General features: G+C 35.7%; 1 protein-coding gene and 1 non-coding gene across 8 annotated transcripts in view; both read left to right on the top strand.

Moving 5' to 3' along the window:
* Positions 1–27,910, top strand: part of AP1G1 (adaptor related protein complex 1 subunit gamma 1) — a 102,369-nt gene that overhangs the window by 49,343 nt on the left and 25,116 nt on the right. For all 7 annotated transcript variants that reach the window (XM_070770860.1, XM_070770862.1, XM_070770861.1 and 4 more), the window contains 11 exons: positions 3,663–3,787; positions 7,944–8,085; positions 9,695–9,791; positions 10,914–10,990; positions 14,080–14,175; positions 14,631–14,711; positions 14,910–15,008; positions 20,194–20,249; positions 21,322–21,435; positions 24,352–24,492; positions 25,404–25,458. In XM_070770860.1, the coding sequence (XP_070626961.1) occupies positions 3,663–3,787; positions 7,944–8,085; positions 9,695–9,791; positions 10,914–10,990; positions 14,080–14,175; positions 14,631–14,711; positions 14,910–15,008; positions 20,194–20,249; positions 21,322–21,435; positions 24,352–24,492; positions 25,404–25,458 (1,083 nt within the window). The remainder of the gene's footprint in view (positions 1–3,662; positions 3,788–7,943; positions 8,086–9,694; positions 9,792–10,913; positions 10,991–14,079; positions 14,176–14,630; positions 14,712–14,909; positions 15,009–20,193; positions 20,250–21,321; positions 21,436–24,351; positions 24,493–25,403; positions 25,459–27,910) is intronic.
* On the top strand, positions 21,756–21,841 carry LOC139177396 (small nucleolar RNA SNORD71). The gene has a single exon (XR_011561842.1). It is a non-coding gene; the product is annotated as a small nucleolar RNA SNORD71 (small nucleolar RNA).

The raw sequence follows: 27,910 nt of genomic DNA on the forward strand, positions 1-27,910 counted from the left end.
TTAATGGACACTTATTTGCAATCTTACTGTTTGAAGTAATAATAGTACAGTGGAATAATATCCATTATCTTGCTCACGTGTGAATGTAAATACTTTGTCAGTTCCTAAAAGTGGATTTGTTGAGTCAGAAGGATATGTGTGTTTGTAATGTAGATAGATACAATCTTTCTCACTACGTCTTGTGCCAGTTTATACTCTGATTACTAATGTCCTTGCACTGTTATAATAACACTTTTTAAAAAATCTTTTTTAATATAATAGGTTAAAATGTGATATCTCAGTCTGGTTTTGATTTGCATTTCTTTTTCTTTTCTAATAACTTCACTGAATCATATTTTGCATATCATATAACTCACCCTTTTCAGGTGTACAGGTCCATTTTTTTTTTTTTTCAGTAAATTTTCCTAGTTGGTTTTGCATTTGTTTTGTGAGGAGATTGAACTTCCTTTTGTACTTGAGTTATTTTTTTTAATTTGAACTGTCTCTTCATATTCTTTGTCAGTCTTTTTTAAATAAGTATAGAATCCTGTTGTACAGGATTTCATGTCTGGTTGCAAGTAGTTTTTCTAAGTTTGTCATTTGCTTTTACTTTGTTCACAGAGTTTGAGATAAAAGCAAAAGCTTCCTTTTATCTTGGTGGTGGACTGTTTATGGTGGATTTAAAGGTAGATATGTGGGTTAGCTATGTTTCAGGTGGAAGTTTAGGTAGCTATAAATGAGGAGTTAGAAGTACTGGGATGAAGTTGAGGTTGTTGTCTAAGAAATGGATACATTTAATTGGTCACTACTTTTCTTCTGTAACTTATGTGTTGAGTTGTGTTTTTATTTTTTATTTATTTATTTATTTTTTTGAGTTGTGTTTTTAGTGAGGGCTGCTCAAAAATGAATGCCCTCTCCTCACTACCCACATCCCATTGTGTTCTGCTTCAGTCATTTTCTTTTTCAATATTTGAAAACTTTGTAACAGTCTTAATAATGACACGTGGTACATTATGAGTTCAGTTGCTGGCCACTGCCACGTAAGTGTGAAGTGTGATGAGAGTCAGTCCTTCACCTGAAGATGTATTTCAGAGACCATTTCCAGTATATAATCTTATATTTTCCCCTCAAATTTGTCACCTTCAAAAAAAAAAAAAAAAAAAAAAGAAGCAGCTCATTCTTGAAGCAGAGTCACTGTACCAATGGAGAATATTTAAAAGAAAGAATTTAGTATTTGTCTCTTTAATTTTACTTTTTCTTTTGGTATTTAGTTAGTAGTTCTAACAGCTGTCACAAAAAAACAGCAAATTGTACTCACTAGTCGTTGATGAATTTTGGTCTATCTTAAAACCTGGCTTCCCAGGTGGCTCAGTGGTAAAGAATCTACCTGCCCAATGCAGGAGCCACAGGAGATATGGGTTTGATTCCTGTTGTGGGAAGTTCCCCTGCAGGATGAAATGGCAACCTACTCCTGTATCGTTGCCTGGAAAATTCTTTGGACAAAGAAGCCTGGTGGGCTATAGTCCATAGGGTTGCATGGAGTCAGACGCAACTGAGCACGCGATGTGCGGCGTGCACACAGACACGCCCACGCACACACACTCTTAAACTTGGCCTTTAAAAATATGAAGTAATATTAATGCCTAAAAATGTCCTTCTCATTAGTTCATCTTAATAAAGAAATTTGGGTGGTTTATTTGTTTAATGCTTGATGTTTGTCAAAAGCATGATTCAGTAGAGATGATAAACATTTCGGTGATATCTTGATTCTTAGAACATTTTCTTTCACTGTTAAAATATTATTTATGGAATGATTAAGTGAGAAGATTTAAAAGCCTTCAGTTTGAAAAAGAGAAAGATTTTTCTAATAACATTGTAACTTGTGATTTTCTCATTCACCTCAGCAGTTACTTTTCTGCTGACATTTAAGAATGACTAATCCTCTACTTCAGAAATTGTTCTTTGAAATTTAAATTGTGTAGATAGAAAGGGTTGTTAGATAATCTTTGTTGATCTCAGAGGCATTTCAGTTTTCCTTGGGATCCTGGTTATTCTCTCTTAGAGGCTTCTTTGACATGCTCATGATGCTATAGTCATCCCACAACCTCTTGGTGTTTTTAATGTGGGAACATTGAGAGAGCAGTTTTTAAATAGCTCAAGAGGGATTTATTTGTAAACTCTTTTACTTTCCTTAATTTGACTTTCATACTACAGGCAGATTCTTGTGGGAAGTAGTCTCATGAGATCTCACATTGCTGTATACACCGGTCTGCATCTGAGCCCCTTTCCTTGGAATGCTGTGAGTCTAAATGGGAGCATAGTTTGAAAAACTCCTCTTAAAGAGTTTTAACTTGTGTATACCCTTTGAAAACCACTGCCCTAGAGGGAATGTTTGGCTTCTTCCTTGTTAGTCAAGATGAAATCATAAAGTATATATCAGTGATTATGAAGTTCAAGAAAGTCTAAGTAGAGAGACAGACTAATTACAAGGACTTTTTTTTTAATTGAAGGATTTTTGATTTATAGTATTGTCTGTATTTCCAGTGTACAGTGAAGTGACTGAGTTATACGTATGTGTGTGTGAGAGTATGTATTTCAGATTAGTTTTCATTATGTTAAGATACTGAATATAGTTCCCTCTACTATACAGTAATGATTGTTGCTTATCTGTTTTATGTATAGCAGTTTGTATCTGTTAATTGCTCCTAATTTACCCCTCTCTCTCTCTTCCCCTCTGGCAACCATAAGTTTTCTACCTTGATCTGTTTTCTATTTTGTAAGTAGATTGATTTGTTTTACTTCTTAGATTCCACATGTGATACCATGTACCATTTGCCTTTCACTTCACTTAATATGATGCTCTCTAGGTCCATCCATGTGGCTGCTAATGGTAATACTTGGTTCTTTAATACTCTATTATACACACGTGCGTGCATGTGTGCGCACACATGCGTGCATACCCCCCCCCAAACCTTAAACCAATCATCTGTTAATGGGCACGTGGGTTGTTCTGTATCTTGGCTATTGTAAATAACTTCATGGATTCTTAAGCTCTGAGGGTTGTGTAAAGAATTATGTACGAGGAAATTGTATAAAATATTTTAGGTTAATTCTATTACTGAGTTTTCCTGTGGCTTTTTGTTGTTGTTTTCTTCTGTTTGATTCCTAAAACCTCTACTCTTCATAGTTCAAGCCTCAAATGTAGCACTTTTCCACATAAAGTTAGTTAATTGTCCTCCTTTTTTAATTGTACCTTCCATGATGTTTAGGACTGTTTGACACTTGGGTACATTTCAGTTACTGAGCTTTTGATATTTCAGAATAGGAACCAGACATTAAATACACACATGTGTTAGGTGCTCATTTAATGTACTCTAGGAATTAAATTAAGAATAAGGTTTATTAAACCTTTATGATAACACTCCCGTAGTCTGTACGAATATTTAGATCTAACATAAACTTCGCAGATTATTTGGATGGCAAGTACGATAGGGCCTTAACTAGATACTCTATTCTAGAGCTTGATTATTATCTTTAAGATATTGAAAGATCTTAAGTCTTTGCCTTTTATTTTTGTGGTTTGATGATATAGGTTATACCTATGTACTTTAGTTATCCATTGATTCTGGGTTAAAAACATTGTTTTCCTGATTGAAATTTCTTTTTTTTTTTGTAATTTGTAGTTGGAGTGCCTCAAGCTTATCGCCTCTCAAAAATTCACAGACAAACGCATTGGCTATTTAGGGGCAATGCTGTTGTTAGATGAAAGACAAGATGTCCATCTTCTCATGACCAACTGTATCAAGAAGTAAGTCTTAATTTCTTTCTTATAACTGCTTTGTTTTTTTAGGTCTTTTTAATAATAGGACATCAAGGCTTCTGTTTATTGATTTTATATTTGCTGTCTAGAATATAATTGAGTTGCTTTTGGTTCTGGAGCTTATATATAAAGAGGATAAGGAAAGGATTAAAACTTCTGTAGAAAAAAAGTAAATCTGTAGGGGATAATTTAAATGAAAGTATTGTTGTACATCTTGAGTCATAGCAACTATTTAGCAATGAATAAGCATTTGGACTTTGATAGAATAGAAAAAGCATTGGTAAATCTTAGCTTTCTTATCATAGAATTTTTTGAATACCATGAATTATGAGGCACTGTATTTATTAAATAACTACCAATATATTCTAAATGAATACCATTTAAAGGTAAAAAGAGAGGTCTTGCTTGTCAGCAGTCTAATCCCAGATTTCAGTTGCTGACAGTTGTATTTAGCCTGTGAGCTTTTGTGCATAAGTCCTTTTTTCTCTAACAGGTGCTTTGCTGATTTACTAGTCCAGTTATGTGTTTACCTTAGAAGCTGAGGAATGCTTGCCATTCTAGAAAAAGTAGAAGACCTGCGAGTAGGGAGTTAACAGTTCTTCTCAGTATCCCTCTTATAATAAATTTCTGTTAAAAAGCTATGAAAGTTCTGATGGCCTTATTGATTTAAGGTTCTTTTTGGGTTTTTTTGGTTTTGGTATGTCTACCAGTTTATCTTCTTTTTTAGATTTAATTTTTAATTTACAGTATTTGTGTAATTGACAGAAAGAAGCAGGGGTTTATAGGTGATCAGTTTGTAGACGTTGAACTCATATATTTTGCTGTGGTAAATGTTGTAATTTAAAATTTCCCAATAATGAAAAAATTTTAAATGAGAGTTAAGATTTGCTTGTAAAAATATAGTATCTCATTTAAATACACTGCCTCTGCAGCTTTATTTGGGAAAATTTTGTTCTTTTTGGCCTTGAAATAAATATTAGTAATGAAAATACTAAGTTGCTTCAATTTATTCAACAAACATTGATTGCATACCTGTTGTATGCCAGGAGCTATTGTAAGTGCTGAGGATGGAGAATGAAAAAAGTGAGCAGAAATCTTTGGTGTCATGGAGGTTACATTCTAGGTGTTTAACATGACTTTATACTCTTATTTTGGACAAGGCTCTGAAAGTTTCTTTTTGTTCTTACATGCTCTGCTGCCCTTATTACTCAAGCCTTTAGTCACATGCTGATAATTTGACAGTTCTGCCTAGCATCAAGTTTTGAGCCAACTTAAGAAAAGGTTTGTAGCTTGATTAAAATTGAAGAATGAGGCATATAGGCAATGAAGGAATCTTTGTGTATAATGAGACCCAGCCAAGCCCCAAGTGAATTTAGGAGAGAGCTACTAATAGTTGGGAATTGATCCAATACTTCAGTTTAAGTTCAGTCAAAGGACTTTGGATCATTCAGTTTTTTAAAATCTTTTAATGAATGGGTTTTTTGTGTATTTGTGAGGTTTCTTGCTTTTTGTTTGTATTATAGGGCATCATAGTGTACTAGCAGTTTTTCTGTTTAATGATGGCATGTTTACCTCATTGTTCATTGGTCCAGAAAAACTTTTAAGACATTAATGATCTTGGACTTAAATCTTTAAAAATCAGACACATTATTTTAAGAGCTTGCCTTATACAGATATTCTTAATCATTGAAAAATGAATGAAGAGTTAACGAAATATTTTTTGGGAACCAGTACCATAATTAAGTTAAAGTTTATTAGTAATTTTTATCTTAAATATTCAAATTAGTAGAAAGTAGCAAACCTGACTGACACTTTCCTTTTGTTTCTTTTCCTTTCTTTGTTCTTCAGGGATTTATTCATTGGTTCATTAAAAACTATTATTAATGAAACCTTTACAGTGTTGACAGCAATACATTTTGTTATGAAATATAAGCTATTTTCCAGAACAAAAACAATTCAGAGAGAAGAATGGCATTATTTTACACTTTTGTAAATATCTTTAATGTCTAACCTAATAGAATAGGTTAGATGCTTGTGTTCGCTTCTGCATTCATTTTCTTATGTTTTAGTTGAAATATATGAAGATCTAGCCTTTCACAGATAATGTTTGAAAAAGGAAGAGGGCTTTAATAACCTTTCAGATAACTGTGGATAATCTTCCATGATCCCATACCAAACTCCACAAGTGGTAGTTTCATTAGGTTAGTGTAGAATCTGAAATTGTATCAGTGAAGGTTTTTTTTTTTTTTTGTTATATTGAAACCCATCCATACAGTTTGACTCTTTTGTTTAGTTTTTAAACATCATGCTTAAAGCATTTGGAGAAAATTAGTTCAAGGAGCTTTAAAGTATTAATAGACTGTCAGGTTCATGATGGCAATACAAATATTCCAAAATTCTAGTTTTCACTTTCAAAGCTTAGGTTTGTCATTGGCAACAAATATTGTCACTTGTTGCCCTTGAAGTGATAGGCTTACTTGGCTTTTCTTCCAGAAAATGTTTAAGAATGTTTAAGAAAATAACCACATCTTAGTAATTATAATTGTTATTTTTCAGGTGAAAATGATGTTCATTTTAAAAACAGCTGGTTCGTAGTTTAGCTTGCAAATGAAACAGATACACAAGTGCTTTTTGCTGAGATTGTCCCTTATTTCATTATGCATCAGAAGTATTTCATGCATACTTTCCATTTTGTCACACAGAATATTAAAAAATGTGCACTCAAGAGTCAAGGTATGAGGGAGTTCCTTGGTGGCCTAGTGCTTAGGATTCTGGGCTTTCACTGAAGTGACCCGGATTCAATCCCTGATCAGGGAACTGAGATCCTACAAGTTGCATGGCATGGCTTAAAAAAGAAAAAAAGTCAAGGTATAATTAAGCTAGTCATTTTTACTGCTTTGTCGTGAGTGACTGAACAGCAGACAACAACAAAAAGGGGAGTATTAAGAGAAACTGCCTCCCTCCCTTCCTTCTTGGACCGTTAAGTATATGGCAGTGAATTCAGTGACTGGTAATACAGTTTGGTGCCTCTTTCCTGATATGTGCTAATGTGCCTTAGTTCTTCCCATTTGCACTGATAGTGCAATAAAGCTGACAAATAATGAGTTAGTATTGTGAAAGTATTTATATCTCATGGACCCCCTGAAATAGTCCTAGGAACTTCCAGAGATTCTCTAATCACCGTTTGAGAACCACTGAACTAAAGGATTTTAAAATACTCTTAAGGCTGGTAGAAGTAGCATAACTCAACATAGGAATTCAGCTTCTGCATAGTAAGAGTTGATTATAATATATAAATGCATTTACTATTCAAACTTTTAATGCTTCAACTTTTCTGAAAATACTTCCTGGCTGGTTTAGAAATAGTTTTGTGCAGTAATCAGTGCCTGTTAGAATTTTTTGTATCTGTTCAGTTCAGTTCAGTTTCTCAGTCGTGTCCAACTCTCTGCGACCCCATGAATCGCAGCATGCCAGGCCTCCCTGTCCATCACCAACTCCCGGAGTTCACTCAGACTCATGTCCATTGAGTCAGTGATGCCATCCAGCCATCTACTAGATATTGAGCCTCACTGTAACATCTACCTTAGTTTAAGATGGTTTAATTAGCTGTTTTTTTAGTTACTGTTTTTCTTCTTTTGAATAAATGTAAAAATTAATATCAAGGTTAATACTGTGCTCAAAGATTTTAGAGTGTTTCTGTTGTGATGTTTGTCATCTTAAATGCTCTAGCAGGATTGTGTTTTCTAAATTTTTTTTTAAACATTTTGGTTAATATCTTACTTTTTTGTAGTTAATAGAGCATATTAAAATCTTTAAAGATAGAGTTGTGCTTCATATTCTGTCATTGCTAGTAAAGAAAGTTCTTTTGGCATCCCATAGGTAGTATGTTGTATAGATTTTGTTACTAGTGGTGTTTGGAAATGCTGGGTTGTAAGCATGTAGAACAAACTGTCAGTTTACTGTGTTGTAATTTGTATTAATAATAAGGTTAGAATAAACATTTTTTTTTGCAAAAATTATCCTAATATTTTCCTTATGAGAGGAATCATGAATCATTCAGAGCTTTCTTGTTAGATTGTGAAGCTTCTTCATTGGGAGCACCGGGCAGGGCATATTCATTTCTGCCGCCTTCTTTCTTTTGCAGTGATCTCAATCATAGCACACAGTATGTACAAGGGCTAGCACTTTGTACCCTCGGCTGCATGGGGTCCTCAGAGATGTGCAGAGATCTTGCAGGAGAGGTAGAGAAACTCTTGAAAACCTCCAACTCTTACTTAAGAAAAAAGGTAACTTTCCATGAAATGGAATGTCTGTGTTTGGAATAGGGAGTATTATGGAGAGAAGGCACATGATTCATTCTTGAAAGCGCAAGTGATAATATAACTTTCTCTGTGCATTAAATGTGTTTTAAATGACTGTATATGAATCAGTTGTTCATAAGTCAAAATCTATTTTTTATACTAATTTTGGAGGTGATTTTTTTATTGCTATTTAACTCTCCAGTTGGTAAGTGATTGTGAACACTTTAATTCTCTTAATTCCTCACTTTTCAAGAAAATTGTTTATCAACAAACAAATAGATGGCATACCTAATTACTTCCTAAATTACCTGACTCTAACCAGTGTTAAACAAAGTGATAATGAACAGATTGTTACAAATTTATTTTAGTGCCCGTGCCTTTGTATTAGGGCCTTTGAATCTTGGAAGTGCAGTTCCTTGGGACCTAGATAATTATTAGGGAATGATTTAGAACCTCCTTCCTAAAATTGGTATATCTAAGTGAAATAGTAATGGAAGACAGTGATCGTATTCTCTTATATGCTTTTATTTGTTAGTATAAATATTTTGTTGTTATTTTATTGTGTTTGAATCTTAAAGCCTTCATAAATAAGCGGTATAAAATTTAGGACTTTAGAAGTGACATAAAATCATCTGATTGTCATTGACTGTGCCTTTTGCATTTAATGGTGTGAGACAAAGCTGTTTAAAAGGGCCAAGCTGTTTTCCAGGATCATGTGCTGCTAATGATGGCTAAAGGCCAAAGCCAGTCCTTTCTCTTAAAGAATGTGTGGGCTGCTCTTGTTCAGAAAGATTACATAAATATTAAGTAAAATATCCCTGCAGATTAGGAAAAAATTGTTTTCCTCAACTGTAGCATGGAAAGAATTAGCTGAAATCTTTTCTTATTAAGTACCTAAATTATGATATTCAGTTCCAACAAGTAGTAGTTATGGTTCCTTTGTGGGGATAGGGGGAGAGTAACTGAAATCAGTCTTTGAATGTCCCTTTCTTTCCTGTCAACAAGCTAGGGCCATCTTTTCTTTAGTAGAGACTGGCTAACAGAGAGACTTAACTAAGATACTAAGTAACTTTCAAATGATTTTCTTGATTTCAGTAGAGGTTGAATGGAGAAAGTATAGGTATTATTAAAAGTAGCAGCAGATTTAAAGCATCTGCAATATATGTATCTTTCACCTGCATAGTGTTTTTATAAAACCTTTTGGTTTTCTTACTCAGAAGAACGATGATCAGTGACAGAGTCTTTATTTTTTAACTTTGCAAAGCTGCAGATAAATTATACTTAGCACAATTGGTAAGCTCGTGTTAACAGATGGTCTGGTTGAAAAAAGTTGTTGTCCACTTATTTGGTAATATATGACCAAAGAGACAGGTGAGTTAGAAGTTCTCATTAATGCAGTAGTATAAATTGGACAGCCCTAAGCAATTAATAACTAATAAATCTGATAATCAGATCTATACCTCCTTTCTTTTTTCATGTAGATGAACTGGTTGACAAGGTTCTTTTGTTTGTAAGATTGGTTGTCCTGACTTTAATTGAAATAAATCTTCTTTTGTCCTTTTTATGTTGTTGTTGTTTTTTTTTTTTTTTGTAGGCAGCACTTTGTGCTGTTCATGTCATCAGGAAGGTTCCTGAACTTATGGAGATGTTTTTACCAGCAACAAAAAATTTGTTGAATGAAAAGAACCATGGTAATGTGATTTGGATGCACTCATGAAGTACTGAGGGAGAAGGAGAAAGACAATAGTCTTCAGGCAGTCTTGGCCTCTGTCTCACACAGTGGACTCAGCTTTCTGCTGTGCTTGGACACCTTTTCCAGGAAGGGCCAATGGGTTGAATCTCTCTTCTACTCTCAAATACTAGCTTTGTAATTAGAGATTGATTCCTTTATAGTAAGCTTGTTTTTCATTTCTGGTCCCCTTTTATTATATCAAAAATACTATATTAACTAATACTCAGTGTAATTGCAAATGATCCTAGCCTTGATTTTCATGTGTGAAACCTTTTGACTTCTTGGCTATTTCTTTATCTCTTTGCCATTGTAATGTAAGATTTGTGAAACTCCTTGTAGGTTACTTGTAACAGGAATTTGTAATGGGTACTCAGACATATAAAACTTATGAGGAATTAGATGGAATGTATGTGGCTGTTCTTAACTGAACATTTTATTCTTGTTTTGAATTTAATGAAACAGATTCTGAGTGAAGAAAATTCTTGTGTCCTAAATGCTAAGAAAAAAAGTGGTAACATGTATTTAATTTGATCAATGCAGTCCTCTGCCTAGAAGATTCAGAATATACTTGTTGAATAAATGAATGTCTAGGGCACATATTTAGTGTAAAGTATGTGATTCTTTTCACTCACTCTTGAACAAGCAAATTTACTTTGTCATTCATGACTATATTTTGTCTGGAAATTTAAAGTCTTAGTAAGATTTTTCTTCTTGAAATATCTTTCAAAAATCAGCTAAGAGCTTACTAAATCTGGAGCAGGTGATATCCAGTTTATATTGACTGAGCATGTCTTTATGGATATTCTCAAATGGAGAGGCTTGTACATTGAATGTCATTTGTAAGCAATTATTCTGGCCACGTAACTTTAGAATATTCTGATTTGACAGATCATCTGTATTAAATCAGCAGGTATCTATGAATACCTTCTTTGTATTCAGCTCAATGCTTAGATTCTTGGGAGATTAAAAAACAAAAGTAGCAGCTACGTTTTTGGAATTGACCTTCAGAACTGAAAGCCCTGTGCTATGAAACTGAAGAATACAGCCTCATTTTTAGTTTTCACCGGCTCTTTTCTTTCAGGTGTCCTTCACACTTCTGTAGTCCTCCTCACAGAAATGTGTGAGCGAAGCCCAGACATGCTTGCACATTTCAGAAAGGTAGGTGCTATTCTGTATATCTAAGCCTCTCTTGATTGAAAATGGTTTTCCTAAAGGACATGATTTTCTCACTTAGGAATTTTCTTTTGAAGGAAAGGTATGGAACTGAGTAAAGGACTTAACCAACCCTTCTGTGTGGTAGGAAGTCAGCTTTAGGCACAGAACTGGCAGTAGTACAGTGTTTCCCCTTTCATAATAGAAGTCTTTTCTCCTTGGCAGACACGCCGATCTCTCATGTACTTTATCTACTGTTTTCACATTGAAATTAGGAAATGTAACCTGAGGTCGAATTACAAGCAGGAATTGTGTGTGTGTGTGTGCGCGCGTGTGTTTTAAGGCAGGTGATTTCTTTTTTTTTTTTTTTACCCTCTAAGGTGAAAACTGCAAACTGAGATTTGATATTACCTTTACCTAACAGAGAGTCCCCCTCTGTTCATTTTGTGCTGTGGTGACTCCAGTGGTAGATGTCTCTAGCTTTCTGAAGTCCCTCCCTCCCTTTCTTAGAGCATTCTAGAATGGAGATTTTTGTTTTTTCCACTTACATTCAGAAGGCACTAGTAAGCAGGACTCAGAGAAAGACTGTTTTTTGGATAATTACATGCATTCAGTTCCTTTTATAGGATGATGACCACTCCATATATTGGGTTTACTTTGTACTTTAGATCTAATGAAGCTCTAATAGCAGCTCTTCGGGCGGTGTGGCGGGGGGAGCTTTTTTTTCCTCCTTAGATGATCATGTCTTGATTAAAATATTATAAATATAGTGTGAGGCCCGTATCTGTCCCTAATGCTTGCTTTGTATGTTTTGTTCCTGTTGTCTGTTTGGAATCCTGCTGTATGTTAGAATGAAAAGGTAAGAATTAACCCTCATTTAGATCGTGCATGCTGGCATTAGGTCCTTAGTAGCTTTTGTGTATCCATCCACAAATGTGGCTTAAAAAATATACTAATGCTGAATCTGTGCTTAATTCTGTGTTATTTGTCATAGCATTTTTAGCTAACTCCTTAGTCCAGATTTGGTCTTGTCACTTAAACTCCTGATTCCACAGTCAGCCTTGGATTTCAGTTGCAGCCTTTCCTGATTTTTAAGCCTCCTCCTCTGCCTTTCCTTTATCTTCACCTGAGATACTTTGAGCAGTTTCCCAGTGGCATTGGTGATGGCAGTCCAGAGCAATTTGGAACCAAAACACCAAACACTGCTTCTTTTTGAAGTAGATACACTTTAGAACCGTGTCTGGGTAACCTCATACTTTAAAAAGCTCAGTACTACTTCTGAGCTTTCAATTCAGACTTAGAGCTTTAATTTCTTCCTGACCTGCACTCGATCTTGCCTTAAAGTTTTGGAGCGTTAAAAGATTTTTGAGGTAGAGTGGGTGGGCATCAACTGATTTTCATGGCTGCAGCTTTTCCCTTTGTCATTTTGTTTGTCTTGTCATCAGTTGTAGTAACTTGCTTTTTTGTCTGAAAAATAAAGCTTGGTTCCAAGAATTTGTATGCTGAACACTTAGAGATATTTGTGCTTTTTGTCCCAGGGTGCTCTTATGTGGTGTGAGCTTCGTAGCTGAAGGAAAAAGAATTTTTCCGAGACAGAAACCAGATTTAAAAAAATAATGAAGGATATGTGTAGTACAAAAAAGTAGACTATTGAGAAGTATGCAAGGCGAACTACTTTTTAGTGTAGAGCTTGCTAACTAGATGGTTCCAGTTTTATTACATTTTAAAGCAGTTTATATAGTTATATTATTCTGACTTCTTATTGAATCTGTCCAGAGTTGAGAGATTTAATGAGGATTCTGTTTAGAATTTACAGGCCATTGTAAGCTTAGATTTGTTTGAATCTTGGAGTTGTCCAAATTAGATTTTTGTTAGGTGACTTAGGAAGTGCTAAATTCTGAAGTGTTACGGCCAAACCTATTCACACAGATTATGTTGTCTTATATTCAGCAGTAGATTTAGTATTGTGTTTTGAGTGCATTCCTTGAGCCCAGCTTGGCTTTTGTTTCAGTCTTGATCCACTTAGAAAGGAATCCAGATTCAATGAGAAAGATAATTGAGTTGCAGCAAAGTTGGGGCTGTTCTGATTGCCTCCAAGACAGATAAGATTCAGCTTGCTTTGGATTCAGTTCTTAATGTTAGGTGGTGATTAGAGTTGTTTATATAGCTAAATTGAGTTTGTAGTTGGAGACTGGAAAGGTCCTTATTGTGGCAAACATTTTGAAATAGGGTTTTAATCTTAAATGATTTCTCAATGAAGTGCAATAAATAATAGTATTTAAAGCATTTTTAAGTTCAGCTTGGCAATAAAATTGCCTCTACTGTGTGTCATCAGTTAGTCTAATGGACAGAGTTAAAAAAGAAGGGCATTCTGACCATAAGGAATGTATCATTTCATTAGTAAGATAAGATAGGCAACAAATGTATGATTAGGTGCTGAAATTGAATTTTATCAAAAATTGTGTTGTATGAGTTAAGAATAGGACAAAAACAGCATTCATGGCCTTGCTTTCTTCCTCAGGAGAAGGAGACAATTTTTCATGTGTCTTGTCGGTGTTGGAGACTTTTGTATTCCCTGTTGTTTATTGGGAAAGGATATAACTGACAATATAATAAGAGAGAGTTTTGTTTTCTTTATTTGAGATAGTTTGTTTTAAAACTAATTTTCATAAAATTACCAGAGTTTTGGATGTGGTAGCATTTTATATCCACATGTGTTAGATAGATTAAAAACTGAATATGTTTGTGCAGCCTACGTGTGTCAAGTCCCATAGAAGTCCCCATAGGCATCTGTTTTACTCGGTTCTCTAGGCTTTCTGACCTACTGTTATTTGTAGTATCTTCGCATATATTACTCTGAAGTAAAAATGTCTGTTTTGGTTTTAATTCAGATAACATACATACTCCTTCTTGAGTTCTGGGCCAGAATACTTCTAAGTTACGTCTGTGAAACATCAACAGTATACTAGGATATTGTATCAGTAGAATTTGCTTGGACTCAGACTCTTGAATCTGTTTTTTCTAAGCCAAGTTAACCTCTGCCTGAGAAATTCTTTGATGTTCACTGTTTTTTGATGCATCTCTATTCCCTGCAGCTTGTGCCCCAATTAGTTCGTATTCTAAAGAACCTCATCATGTCCGGATATTCACCAGAACATGATGTTTCTGGGATCAGTGACCCCTTTTTGCAGGTGAGCTTGAAAGAAAGTTTAGGATAAATGATATATTTTGGAATGAATTTTTCCTTCCTCTTATGTTTGTGTTGAGTAGTTTTGGTAGTTAATTGATTAAGCTAATTACATTGATAAATGAATAGTGACACAATTCTGTATTAGATTAATAGAATAAAATTATATTTGTAATAGTCAAATCATGTACCACATAGAAACATGATTTTCCAGTGTGCTATATAGCTCTGCAGGTAATGGTATCCTTTGACTGTTAAGTGTAGATTGTCTAACAGCTTCATTAAGACATAGAACCATACATAACTGCTCTAAAGATCATGTTTAAAATTCTTCTGTTTGAATTTTGACCATTTCTATTGGGATCTAAGACTTCATTTAAGTTATTTGAATTTCATATCAAGCAAAGTTCCTTTGTGCTAGACATAATTTGTTGATGTTTGTCATATTTTGCACATTAGGTACGAATTTTGCGGTTATTAAGAATTTTAGGACGAAATGATGATGACTCAAGTGAAGCTATGAATGATATATTAGCACAGGTGAGTAGAACAAAACTTGTGTTTTTGTAAACACCCATTTTAGTATAGCAGGGAGCAGATTGATTGTGATTATATGGAGCAATTTTTGTTTGTGTTTTCTCATTGGTGGCTGAAAACAATCATAAAATGTCTCTTGTTACCTCTGGATGTTTTTTGGAAACATTGTTTTGTCACATAACACCTTCTGTGTCTTTTCAGGTTGCCACTAATACGGAGACTAGTAAAAATGTAGGAAATGCTATTCTTTATGAAACGGTTTTGACTATCATGGATATTAAGTCAGAGAGTGGACTGCGAGTAAGTTTTTAATCTTTACTCTAAACATTTTATTTTAAAATAATTGACTTGGAATTTGGAAATTAACTTTAGGAAAGAATGATGCAGAATGTATGATGTTTTGGTACCTGAAGTATCATTCTATCCACTGAAGGATTAATGTTGATTATAATAGAAATTGGAAGGTTTTATGTATGTTACAAATACAGACGATGTTGAATGAAGGAACCATTTCAGAATAAGCTTTTGTTTGGAGCCGTGATTTGAGTTGGCCTCATTCACTTCAAACAAGATGGCAGCATATTTGAGTTAATCCATTTTTCTTAAATATTTATTTTTATTTAAAAAAATGAACACATAAAGTAAAAAAAATTCCATACAAAATGGTATCAGTTCAGTTCAGTCACTCAGATGTGTCCGACTCTTTGCAACCCCGTGGACTGCAGCATGCCAGGCTTCCTTGTCCATCACCAACTCCCGAAACTCATCAAACTCATGTCCATTGAGTTAGCGATGCCATCCAACCATCTTATCTTCTGTTGTCCCCTTCTCCTGTCTTCAGTCTTTCCCAGCATCAGAGTCTTTTCAGATGAGTCAGCTCTTCGCATGAGGTGGTCCAAGTATTGGAGTTTCAGCTTCAGCATCAGTCCTTCCAATGAATATTCTGGACTGATTTCCCTTAGGAATGACTGGTTTGATCTCCTTTCTGTCAAAGGGACTCTCAAGAGTCTTCTCCAACACCACAGTTCAAAAGCATCAATTCTTTGGTACTCAGCTTTCTTTAAAGTCCAATTCTCACATCCATATGTGACTACTGGAAAAACCATAGCTTTGACTAGACAGACCTTTGTTGGCAAAGTAATGTCTCTGCTTTTTAATATGCTATCTAGGTTGGTCATAGCTCTTCTTCCAAGGAGCGAGCAAGCATCTTTTAATTTCATGGCTGCAGTCACCATCTGCAGTGATATTGAAGCCCAGAAAAATAAAATCTCTGTTTCCATCGTTTTTGCATCTATTTGCCATGAAATGATGGGACCGGATGCCATGATCTTGGTTTTTTGAATGTTGAGTTTTAAGCCAGCCTTTTCACTCTCCTCTTACACTTTCATCAAGAGGCTCTTTATTTCTTCTTTGCTTTCTGCCATAAGGGTGGTATCTGAGATTATTGATATTTCTCCTAACAATCTTGATTCCAGCTTGTGCTTCATCCAGCCCAGCATATCACATGTTACACTCTGCATATAAGTTAAGTAAGCAGTGTGTCAATATACAGCCTTGATGTACTCCTTTCCCAGTTTGTAACCAGTCTGTTCCATGTCCGGTTCTAACTGTTGCTTCCTGACCTGCATACACATTTCTCAGGAGACAGGTCAGGTGGTCTGGTATTCCCATCTCTTGAAGAATTTTCCACAGTTTGTTGTGATGTACACAGTCAAAGGCTTTGGTGTAATCAACAAAGCAGATGTTTTTCTGGAATTCTCTTGCTTTTTTCTATGATCCAGTGGATGTTGGCAATTTGATCTCTGGTTCCTCTGCCTTTTCTAAACCCAGCTTGAACATCTGGAAGTTCACAGTTCACGTACTGTTGAAGCCTGGATTGGAGAATTTGAGCATTACTTTGCTACTGTGTGAGATGAGTGCAGTTGTGCAGTAGTTTGAACTTTACTTGGCATTACCTTTCTTTGGAATTGGAATGAAAATTGATCTTTTCCAGTCCTGTGGCCACTGCTGAGTTTTCCAAATTTGCTGGCATATTGAGTGCAGCACTTCCACAGCATCATTTTTTAGGAATTCCATCACCTTCACTAACTTTGTTTGTAGTGATGCTTCCTAAAGCCCACTTGACTTCACATTCCAGGATGTCTGGCTCTAGTTGAGTGATCACACCATCGTGGTTATCTGGGTCATGAAGATCTTTTTTGTATAGTTCTTCTGTGTATTCTTGCCACCTCTTCTTAATGTCTTCTGCTTTTGTTAGGTCCATACCGTTTCTGTCCTTTATCAAGCCCATCTTTGCATTAGATGTTCCCTTGGTGTCTCTAATTTTCTTAAAGAGATCTCTAGTCTTTTCCATTCTGTTGTTTTCCTCTATTTCTTTGTATTGATCACTGAGGAAGCCTTTCTTATCTCTCCTTGCTGTTCTTTGGAACTCTTCTTTCAAATGGGTATATCTTTCCTTTTCTCCTTTGCCTTTAGTTTCTCTTCTTTTCTCAGCTATTTATAAGGCCTCCTCAGACAACCATTTTGCCTTTTTTCAGTTCTTTTTCTCAGGGATGGTCTTGATCACTGCCTCCTGTTCAGTGTCACGAACCTTCGTCCGTAGTTCTTCAGGCACTCTGTCTATCAGATCTAATCCCTTGAATCTGTTTGTCACTTCAAGTGTATAATCGTAAGGGATTTGATTTAGGTCATACCTGAATGGTCTAGTGGTTTTCCCTACTTTCTTCAATTTAAGTCTGAATTTGACAATAAGGAGTTCATGATCTGAGCCACAGTCAGCTCCTGGTCTTGGTTTTGCTAACTGTATAGAGCTTCTCCATCTTTGGCTGCAAAGAATATAATCAGTCTGATTTTGGTATTGACCATCTGAGGATGTCGGTGTGTAGAGTCTTCTCTTGCATTGTTGGAAGAGGGTGCTTGCTATGACCAGTGTGTTCTCTTGGCAAAACTGTTTGCCTTTGCCCTGCTTCATTTTGTACTGCAAGGCCAAATTTGCCTGTTATTCCAGGTGTTTCTTCATTTCCTACTTTTGCATTCCTAGTCCCCTATGATGAAAAGGACACCTTTTTTGGGTGTTAGCTCTAGAAGGTCTTGTAGGTCTTCACAGAACCGTTCAGCTTCTTTAGCATTAGTAGTTGGGGCATAGGCTTGGATTACTGTGATATTGAATGGTTTGCCTTGGAAACAAACAGAGATCATTCTGTCATTTTTGAGATTGCACCCAAGCATTTCAGACTCTTTTTTGACTATGAGGGCTACTATATTTCTTCTAAGAAATTCTTGCCCACAGTAGTAGATATAATGGTCATCTGAATTAAATTTGCCCATTTCAGTCCATTTTAATTCACTGATTTCTAAAATTCGATGTTCACTCTTGCCATCTCCTGTTTGAACACTTCAAAGAAAATGGTATACAGGGAGGAAAATGTCTGCTTATTGATTTTATGTTTAGACTTAATTCTTCTAGTCAGCAGTTGTTACCATTTTCTAATGTACATTTTGGGATGGTATTCTATTCATATTTAAACATATCTCTGTGTTTGTATTTTTTATCTTCCCCACTTTTAAACCTTTTTATTTAAAATAATTTTAGGCTTATAGAAAAGTTTCAAATTCAGTCAGCCTCCCCTAATGTTAACATCTTGTTTTCCTGTAGTGTAATTATCAAAACTAAGAAATTAATATTGGTTTAATACCATTAATTGAATTACAGATTTTATTCAGATTTTACCAGTTTTTCTACTGATGTCCTTTTTCCTTTCTAGCACCAATCCTTGATCCCATGTTGCATTGATTGTCATGTCTCCTTAGTCTCCTCCAATCTTGACATTTCCTTCATCTTTCCTTGTCTTCTGTGACATTTTTGAAGTGCACTGATCAGTTATTTTGCAGAATATTCCTGAATTTGACAGTCTGATATATTCTTATAAAAATTAGTTTGTAGTTAAGCTTTTTTGGTGAGACTACCCCAGAAGTGTTGTGCCCTTTACAGTTTCATATCTGGAGGTACATGCTCTTTATTTGTCTCATTACTGGTGATTTTAACCTTGATCTTTTGGGTAAGGTGGTGTCTGCTGTGTCTCTCCACTGTATAATTGTTATTTTTACTCTATGTAATTAAAAATATTTTGGAGGAAACACTTTTGACACTATGCAGATACTCTGTTCTCAGACTTTTGCCAACCAATTTTAGTATCCTTCTGAGGATCTTGTCTTTAACAATTTTTTGGGTGGTGCTCTAATGATACTTTTCTATTCTCCTCACTTTTTCTTCTTTAAGTAATTGGAATTCTTTTGTAAGGAAAAACTCTCCTTCAAGTGTTTATTCATTATTTCAACCATTTATTAATATAATGATCGCTAATCCATTGCTTTGTGAGAAACAAATATACTAACTACACTACAGTATTTGGGTACAGGTCTTTTGACATCTGGGTGGTTCTGCACCTTATGCTTATCATGTTAGATGAAAACATTATGTTGGAGCTAGTTTATATTCACATATATAGAGACCATTCTCATTTTAAAAAAGATTGGTGCAATTTGCATAACATAAACGCTATCATTTTAACCATCTCTAACTTTGTAGTTCAGTGGCGTTAAGTAAGTACCTTCAGACTGTTGTGTAGCCAACACCCACCATTCATCTTCAGAACTTTTTAGTTTCCCAAACTGAAACTGTGTGCCCTTTAAACAATAATTCCCCATTATCCCCTGACCCCAACCCCTGGCAACCACCATTCTACTTTCTGTCTCTATGGATTTGCCTATTCAGGACATTTCACCTAAATGGAATCATATAATATGGGGTGTTTGTGTCTGGCTTATTTCACTTAATATAATATTCTCAGGGTACATACCTGTCATAGCATGTGTCATGATTCATTCTTTTTAATGGTTGTTTAACATTCCATTGCGTGAATGTGCCATAGTACATTTAGGAAAATTGCTATTAATGAACACTCCTATCATTTGTGATTACAGATAGTGTTGCAGTAGATTTTTGTGCATATGTTCAACTATATTTGTCAGCTGAATTCCTAGATGTGAAATTGTTGAAGCAGGGGATATATTTTCATTTTGTAGTTTTAATTATTTATTAATTTTTTTGACTGTGTCATGAGGCATGGATTAAACTCGTGCCACCTTCAGTGGGTGCTCGGAGTCCTAACCTAACCATCCAGTGAATACCTTATTTTTATTATTTATAGTTATTGCCAAATTTCCCTCCAGTGAAGTTGTAACAATACTATTTTCCTGCTAGCAATATAAAAACTTGAAAACATTCTTACGGCTTTTACTGTTGAAATAGAATATGATTTTAAGAGTTTGCCTTCAGAGGTTTTTTTTGGCTAGCAATCCGTAGAAGTGCTGATTAAACTACCACCTTTAAATAGTTTGCACTCATCAGAGGCCAGAAAGTGATCCTTAAACAATATAGATTTTTTATTTTCTTAAATTCTTAACTTGTGCTATTTTTCTGTAGGTCCTAGCCATAAATATCCTGGGTCGTTTCTTATTGAACAATGACAAGAATATCAGGTAAGTAAGCTGAAAAATATTTTGTATCTGGCTATTATAAACTCAGTGTATTCATGAGTGACTTTACTCAAGATCACACATGTAGAGTGACATGTCTAAAACTTCAACTCAGGATTTTTATTTTTAGTCTAAAGACTGTTTTGATAAGAATTTGAGGATTTGCCTCATGAGTTAACTTTTAGTCCTTATTTATGCTTTACCTTTAGGAATCAGCAAACTTTTCCTGTCTGGGAACAGATGGTCTCTATTTTTTTTTTTTTTCAGATGGTCTCTATTATAAACTACATGGGCCTTAGGGTCTCTTTGGCAACTACTCAGCTCTGCCTCTTGGTGTGAAAGCAGCCACAGACTGTGCAGATGATGGCTGCATTGCAATAAAAATTGATTTACCAAACCGGACAGCAGAGGGCTGTTCTAGGCTTAGTTTGCTGACCCCTCTCAATTAAGAAGAAAAACAGAATATTTCGGTTACAAACCTAGAAGATGTTTGTAAACTCCAGCTACTTTTAAAAAGTGAATGAATTTATCAGTGTTATTTTTTTATTCTTTCTTATCATGTTATGATTGAAAAAAAAAAGTGGAAATAATTATTATGGTACCCTGAATTATCTTCTCCTTCCAGAAGATTTTTTTATACTTAGATGGTAAATTCAAGGTTTTGTAGGGGCAGTTTTGGTACTGGTATCAAAAGCAGAGAAAATACAAATGGTAAAATTGAAATAATTTCCTCTTGCATTTTGGGGCTCAGGCAGCCTGAAAAGGCATACTGTATGCTTATTTTGTTGTGCTATTTGAAAGAGTTTGGAAGAACCGAGTCTATCACTTTTAGAAATTTAATGGAGTTGGCCATGAATGTAAATCTAAATCCCAGGCTTCTGGTTGCCACAGTTTTTGATTATAGTGTTGTTTATGGGTTTACAGCGTTTACATTTTACTAAGTCTGTTGTGTCTTTTAAATATTTAACCATGTACAGTTTTCAGTAGTCATTGAACATCATCTTTGTCATTAAGCAGAGAACTATCCTGAATTTCCCGTTTTAATTATGTTCTTCTGCAACTTTGTTTCATCCAGATATGTAGCTTTGACATCTTTGTTGAAGACTGTGCAGACAGATCACAATGCAGTACAGAGGCACAGAAGCACAATTGTGGACTGTCTAAAAGATTTGGATGTCTCCATAAAACGGTAACAGATAATTGAAAGTTGTGTGCCACCCCCCCCCCCCGCGCCCCCCCCCCCCCCCCCCCCCCGCCCCCGCCAATCCTCCATCTGATAACTTTGTAATAGAGTTTTGAGAAGGAGAATGTTGACATTTATGTATTTAGTCATTATTTTGACAGAGTAAATCCTTTTTTTGAAAAGGATTGGCAGGGAGAAGTTTAGATCAATGAAAGAGACCAGTAAGGAATACTTCAGTGCACCCTGAAGTTACCCTTGGTTCTTTGTTAAATAAAACAGGTGCAAGTAGGCTGGGCATACGTTTACTCATCAGAGGTACTGTGTTCTGTGTGCTGGAGGATGAAGATACGAAGTGATCCATCGGCTGAGTGTTCTGTCACTATGCTGAGACTCGAATGGCTGACAGCACACATTTTCTCGCAGTACTTATGCCCCAAGATACTAGAGGCAACCTGTTAAAACAGTGCATCTGGGAATGACTTTTAGGCAGCACATAGGACCTAAAAAAAAAAAACAACTTGGAGTATGGCTGATTAACACTGTTCTGATAGTTCAGGTGAGCAGCAAAGAGACTGAGCCATATATATGCATGTATCCATTCTCCCCCAAACTTCTCTGCCATCCAGGCTGCCACATAACGTTGATGTGGCATACAGTAGGACCTTGCTGGTTACCATTTTAAAATACAGCAGTGTGTACATGTCGGTCCCAAACTCCCTATCTCTTCCCCGATCTTCTCTGCTGGCAACCATAAGTTCATTCTCTGAAGTCTGTTTCTGTTTTGTAAATAAGTTTATTTGTATCATTTCTTTTTAGATTCTGCATATAAAGGATGTCATATGATATTTCTCCTTCTCTGTCTAACTTACTTTACTCAGCACTTTACTCAGCATATGACTTTGAAAGGCATATTTTTTTTTTCCCTTGATCAATTAACTCTACTGGTCCTCCTCTTAGAATAACTGTATGTGTTTGTAAAACCTAGTTATAGTAGGCTTCAATGAACTTTTGGTTTACTGTTCAAACCAGAAAAATTTAATTTGAACTGATCTCTGAAACTATTCACTTAACAAACATTTATTGATAATTGAGTTCCTTTTATTTGTAGAGAACAGGTGTTAAGTGCTTGGGCAAACTAAAAATAAGACCTGATCTCAGTAATAATGACTTTTATATAAAGCTTTGTGAAGGATTTATAAGTACCCTCTCAGTTGGTTCTCAGAGCAAGCCAGTAAGAGAAACTAGGCAATTTCTTCTCTCCTCAGTTAACAGATTAAAGTACAGTCCCAGAGGAATCAAATGACTTAACTCTAAAGCTTACTCCTTGAACAAGGCAGTCTTCGGGATAGAAATCAGACTTTCTGGCTCCTATTGTGTTGTTTCTCTTTCGCTCTTGACTGGGCTTTGCATTTCAAAAGTAAAACCTGGGTCTTTTGACAGGTTGTATAGCAATAGCAGCTAAGACTCTGGAGCCAGAAGGTCTCGTTTCAAATCCTAGCTTTGCCCTTAATAAACTTGGTCTGGTTACTTAGTCTTTCTGTGCTTCGGTTGTCTCCATGTACAATGTAGATACAGGAGCACCCACTTCCAAAGGTTATGTGGGATTAACTGGACTAGCATATGTAAAGCACTTAACCACTGTATAAGAATTAGCTATTATTGCATTTCTTAATGCAATTTTAAGGATTGAGTTTTTGTTGCTTGTAGATTAAGATGAAAGTATTTTCAGCTTATTAAATTGGTATTTTTGAAAGTAAATTATATGCCATGGTTTGACATTATTGACCAAATACGAAAAGATGAGTGTAGTAACTAGCATATCCATATTTACCTTGGTTGTCAAATTTGATAGGCAGCTATTTGTTATTGTTGTTCAGTCTCTCAGTCATGTCCAACTCTTTGCAAGCCCATTGCAGCACACTGGGCTCCCCTGACCTTCACTGTCTCCTGGAGTTTGCTCAAACTCATGTTATAGTGATGCTATTATAGAAACTCCTGTTTGCTCTCATAGCACATATCTTTTTTTCCTTTTCATGGCGCTTACTGTCTTTTTTCATTTTTCTTTCCAGCTTTATTGGTATATAATTGTATGAGTCTAAGATGTACATCACATTGCTTTGTCACACTTTATTGCAAAATGTAACTCCTGCAGCATATCACATAATTACCATTTCTTTTTTGTGGTGAAAATATTTAAAATCTACTTATTTTAAAATATTTTTAAAATATTTAAAATCTAGCAGCTTTCAAGTTTATTAATACACCATTATTAATAATAGCCATTATGCTATACATTAAATCTCCAGAGCCTGTTTATCTTACACGTGGAAATTCATGCTCTTTGACCAATATTTCCCTATTTTTCCCACCCCACAGTGGGTAACCACCATTCTAGCTGTATTTCTATGCATTCAGCTTTTTTAGCTTCTACATATAAGTGATATCATACAATATTTGTCTTTCTCTAACTTATTTCACTCAGCCCTCAGGGTTTGTTTTTATTCTAATCACTTGTATACCTTTCGATGTATGTTATATCATCTTTGGGTTGAAGTGGATGTAGTAAAAGAGTTTGGTGACTATATATCACATTTTTAACTGTTGATGCAGAGAGATAGTATCTTTGAGTATTAATTTCTTTGCCTCTCTTTTTGAGCCTTTTAGGTATTCTAAATTTCAGCTTCATAGAATAGACTGTCTTTAGTAGTGTGTATCTTTGGGAATTTTTGAAGAAAAGCATTGATGAAAGTTCAAAATAACTTTGTTAAGTTTGGTTATCTCATGTGCAAAGATTGGGATTACAAGATCACACAAGGACATCAATACATCCACTGGTGCTTGGTGTTCAGGGACAACATACCTGGGTCTTTGTTTCATTCCCACTGTAAATATCATAACTTTTTTTCCCTCCCTCCATGGAAGGCGTGCAATGGAATTGAGTTTTGCCCTGGTAAATGGGAATAATATTCGAGGCATGATGAAGGAGTTACTTTATTTTCTGGATTCATGTGAGCCAGAATTTAAAGCAGACTGTGCATCTGGAATCTTCCTTGCTGCAGAAAAGTAAGATTTAACTTTTACATTCATTGGTAAAAAATGCTTGGAACTTTTTGGAAAGCATCTTTAAAACATGAGGGAAATGTTGTAAACATGTTTAAATATGTAACGTTTATTTCAGGCTTCCCATTAGAAATTGGGTTTGAGAAGGTCATTGTAGTCAGTATTTATGTTAAGCATTATACTAAGACCAAAATAATCCCACTTTTATAAAATCTCCTGTTGTATCTGTTCTTTAACCTCTCTTCTATGATTCCCTTTTAATGAAGAGAATAGAAAAGTTACAACATTTGTATTGTGGTTCTGTGTAAAACTTTCTGGGTTGAAGTCCTCAGGATTTTGATAGTATGGTTATTTCTCCTCTTTTCACTGTGAATTTAAGGGGAGGCAAGTTCCTAGACCTGGTGTTACCTGGGTCTGGGAACAGTGCTCTTTCTTCTTTCTTCTCTGTCCTCTCCTGTCCTGACTTTATGATTTGTTTTCTAAGAAAAAAATTGGAGACAGAGTCCTCAGTTCTCAACTCAGCAACTCCTGTTGCAGTATTTACATATGAATTTGACCATGTACTGTTTCATTATCCATTGAAATGGGAATTGGTGCTAGTTTAATTGCTGGTAGTTTTGAAGGTGAAATGCATCCAGATACAACCTCTTAACCTGTGAACCTCAAGACTATAGGACAGGAGTTTGGAAAGTCACTGTGTGTGTGTGTGTGTGTGTGTGTGTGTGTATAAGAGTTGCTCAGTCGTGTCCAACTCTTTGCAACCCCGTAGACTGTAGCCCAGCAGACCCCTCTGTCCATGGGATTCTCCAGGCAAGAATACTGGAGTGGGTTGCCATTTCCTTCTCCATGAAAGTCACTGAGCAGAACTTAATTTACAGGTTCCAGTTTTTTCATCTGTGCCATTGTTTTCTCAGGTATGCACCTTCCAAACGGTGGCATATAGACACAATTATGCGCGTTCTGACAACGGTAAGTAGTTTTTTTAGGTAAGTGTGTACTAAGTGCTGGATGTGTCAGTTAATGAGACAGACAAAGCTCTTATTCTTATGCAGCTTATGTTTTAGTGGGGGAGATGGGAAATTCATGGGGAAAGAGGGATGCTCCTGTCAGGCAGGGGGGAATGCTGTGAAAAATAGTAGAGCAGCATGAGGTACTATAGTGATGACAGAGGAGAATGGGATATGGGGCAGTGGGCCAGGTTCTTGGGTAGAATAGTCAGGGCAGGTCACTCAGAAGAGGTAACATTTGAGTAGAGAACTTGGTAAAGTGGTGAGCTGTACAAAGATTTGGGGGATGAGTGTACAAACCAGAGGGAACAGTTGGTGTTGCAAAGCCTGAGGGTAAGTAACAAGCTTGATGTGTTTGGAGAGCATCAAGAAGGCCCGTGCAGCCAGTAGACTGAGAGAGGCAGAGAATGGTTTGAGGCAGGGGCTAGATTCTGTAAGGCCTCACAGGAGTTAGGATTTTATTTTGATATGATGGGAAATCATTGGGAAGCTTTGTTTAGTTTTGTTTTGGCTGTACTGTGTAGCATGCTGGATCTTAGTTCCCAGACCAGGGATCGAACCCGTGCTCTCTGCAGTGGATTCACAGAGTCTTAACCACTGGGCCACCAGGAAAGTCAAAACCTTTCTTTAAGAAAATGCTCCAACTTTTCGTTTTTCCAATGAGTTTAGATTCTCTTATTATACAGTTATATGCCTTTTCTTCTTTAGCCTGTTGATGTGCTAGGTTACATTAATTGATTTAAAAAAATAATTTATTTAATTGAAGTTTAGTTGGCTTGCATTAATTGAATTTTTAATGTTGAATCAGCCTTCCATATCTGGAATAAATACGACATGGTTGTGGTGTATAGTTTTCTTTAATACATTAGATTTGATTTGCTAAAATTTTAAGGATATTTATTTGCACCTGTGTTCATGAGATACTGGTCTATAGTTTTCTGTTCCTGATGTTTTATTTGACCTTTGTGTTATTTAGTAGTGTGTTGTTTAATCTCCACATATTTGGGGACTTTTCAGCTATCTTTGTATTGCTAATTTCTAGTTAAATTTTGTATGATTTCTGTTCTTTTAAATTTAAGACATTCTTAATGGCCCAGAATGTGATCTGTCTTGATGAATGCTCCATGTGAGCTTGAGAAGAATGTTTATGCTGTTGTTGAATGACATAGTCTGTAAATGTCAATTAGATCATGTTGAAGCTTTCTCTTAAAAACATTCTGCTTTTTCCCATTAGGGAACAATATATGTGTCCAAGTCATACCACTGATTACCTGCTTTTTAGTGTCTTACCTTTCCTTTCTGCCAGTTTCCCCAAACTTCTCCCTCCATCTTTGTGTTTCTTAACAGGAGTGAGTATCCTACCAATCTGGGATTTTGTTTCTTTGTCTTTTTCTGTTTCCTCTTCAAAGTACAGGTGTGTAGGCCAGGTCTTGGTCCTATAAATCAGATCCACTCTTCTATCCAATAATGGGAGATTGACCAAGGTGGGCACAGCTTCCACAGTTTGTATGCCCTGTGCATCTTGTTTATCATAATGCTCTTGTGAGACCAAAATTTAGTTTCCTCATAGGTTAAATAGCTTTACTTTGTCTCCATGGTGGTAAATCTCAGATTTCATTTGTCAACAGGACAATAAAGAGATCGTTGTTTTTTTTTTTGAAGTGTGGATAATGAAATACAAAACACTTCCCATTGCTGGGGCTAGGTATTGGTTCTATATTTATAAACTCTAGTTTTTGAAGGACTGTTACGTTTTAAAGAAATTCGGATTTTTAGAAACTTACTGTTTATTTCAGTTTTATCTTACTTATTAAGCCTTTTGCAACTGTTCATACACAGCTCTTTCTCCATATCCCAGAGCAGTGTGACTACCATAGCTGGCTTGTATGCTTTTATTTATTTATTTATTTTTAAATCTCAGTTTTATTTATGTATTTATTTACCTTTACAATATTGCATTGGTTTTGCCATACATTGACATGAATCCGCCACAGGTGTACATGTGTTGCCCATCCTGAACCCACCTTCCTCCCCATCCCATCCCTCTGGGTCATCCCAGTACACCAGCCCCGAGCACCCTGTGTCATGCATCGAACCTGGACTGGTGATCCGTTTCACATGTGATAATATACATGTTTCAATGCCATTCTCCCAAAACATCCCACCCTCGCCCTCTCCCACAGAGTCCAAAAGACTGTTCTGTACATTTGTGTCTCTTTTGCTGTCTTGCATACAGGCTTATCGTTACCATCTTTCTAAATTCCATATATATGCATTAGTATACTGTATTGGTATTTTTCTTTCTGGCTTACTTCACTCTGTTACAATAGGCTCCAGTTTCATCCACCTCATTAGAACTGATTCAACTGGATTCTTTTTAATGGCTGAGTAATATTCCATTGTGTGTATGTACC

The sequence above is a fragment of the Bos indicus genome, chromosome 18 (assembly GCF_029378745.1).
Source record: "Bos indicus isolate NIAB-ARS_2022 breed Sahiwal x Tharparkar chromosome 18, NIAB-ARS_B.indTharparkar_mat_pri_1.0, whole genome shotgun sequence".
In the NCBI taxonomy this organism is placed as follows: Eukaryota; Metazoa; Chordata; class Mammalia; order Artiodactyla; family Bovidae; genus Bos; species Bos indicus.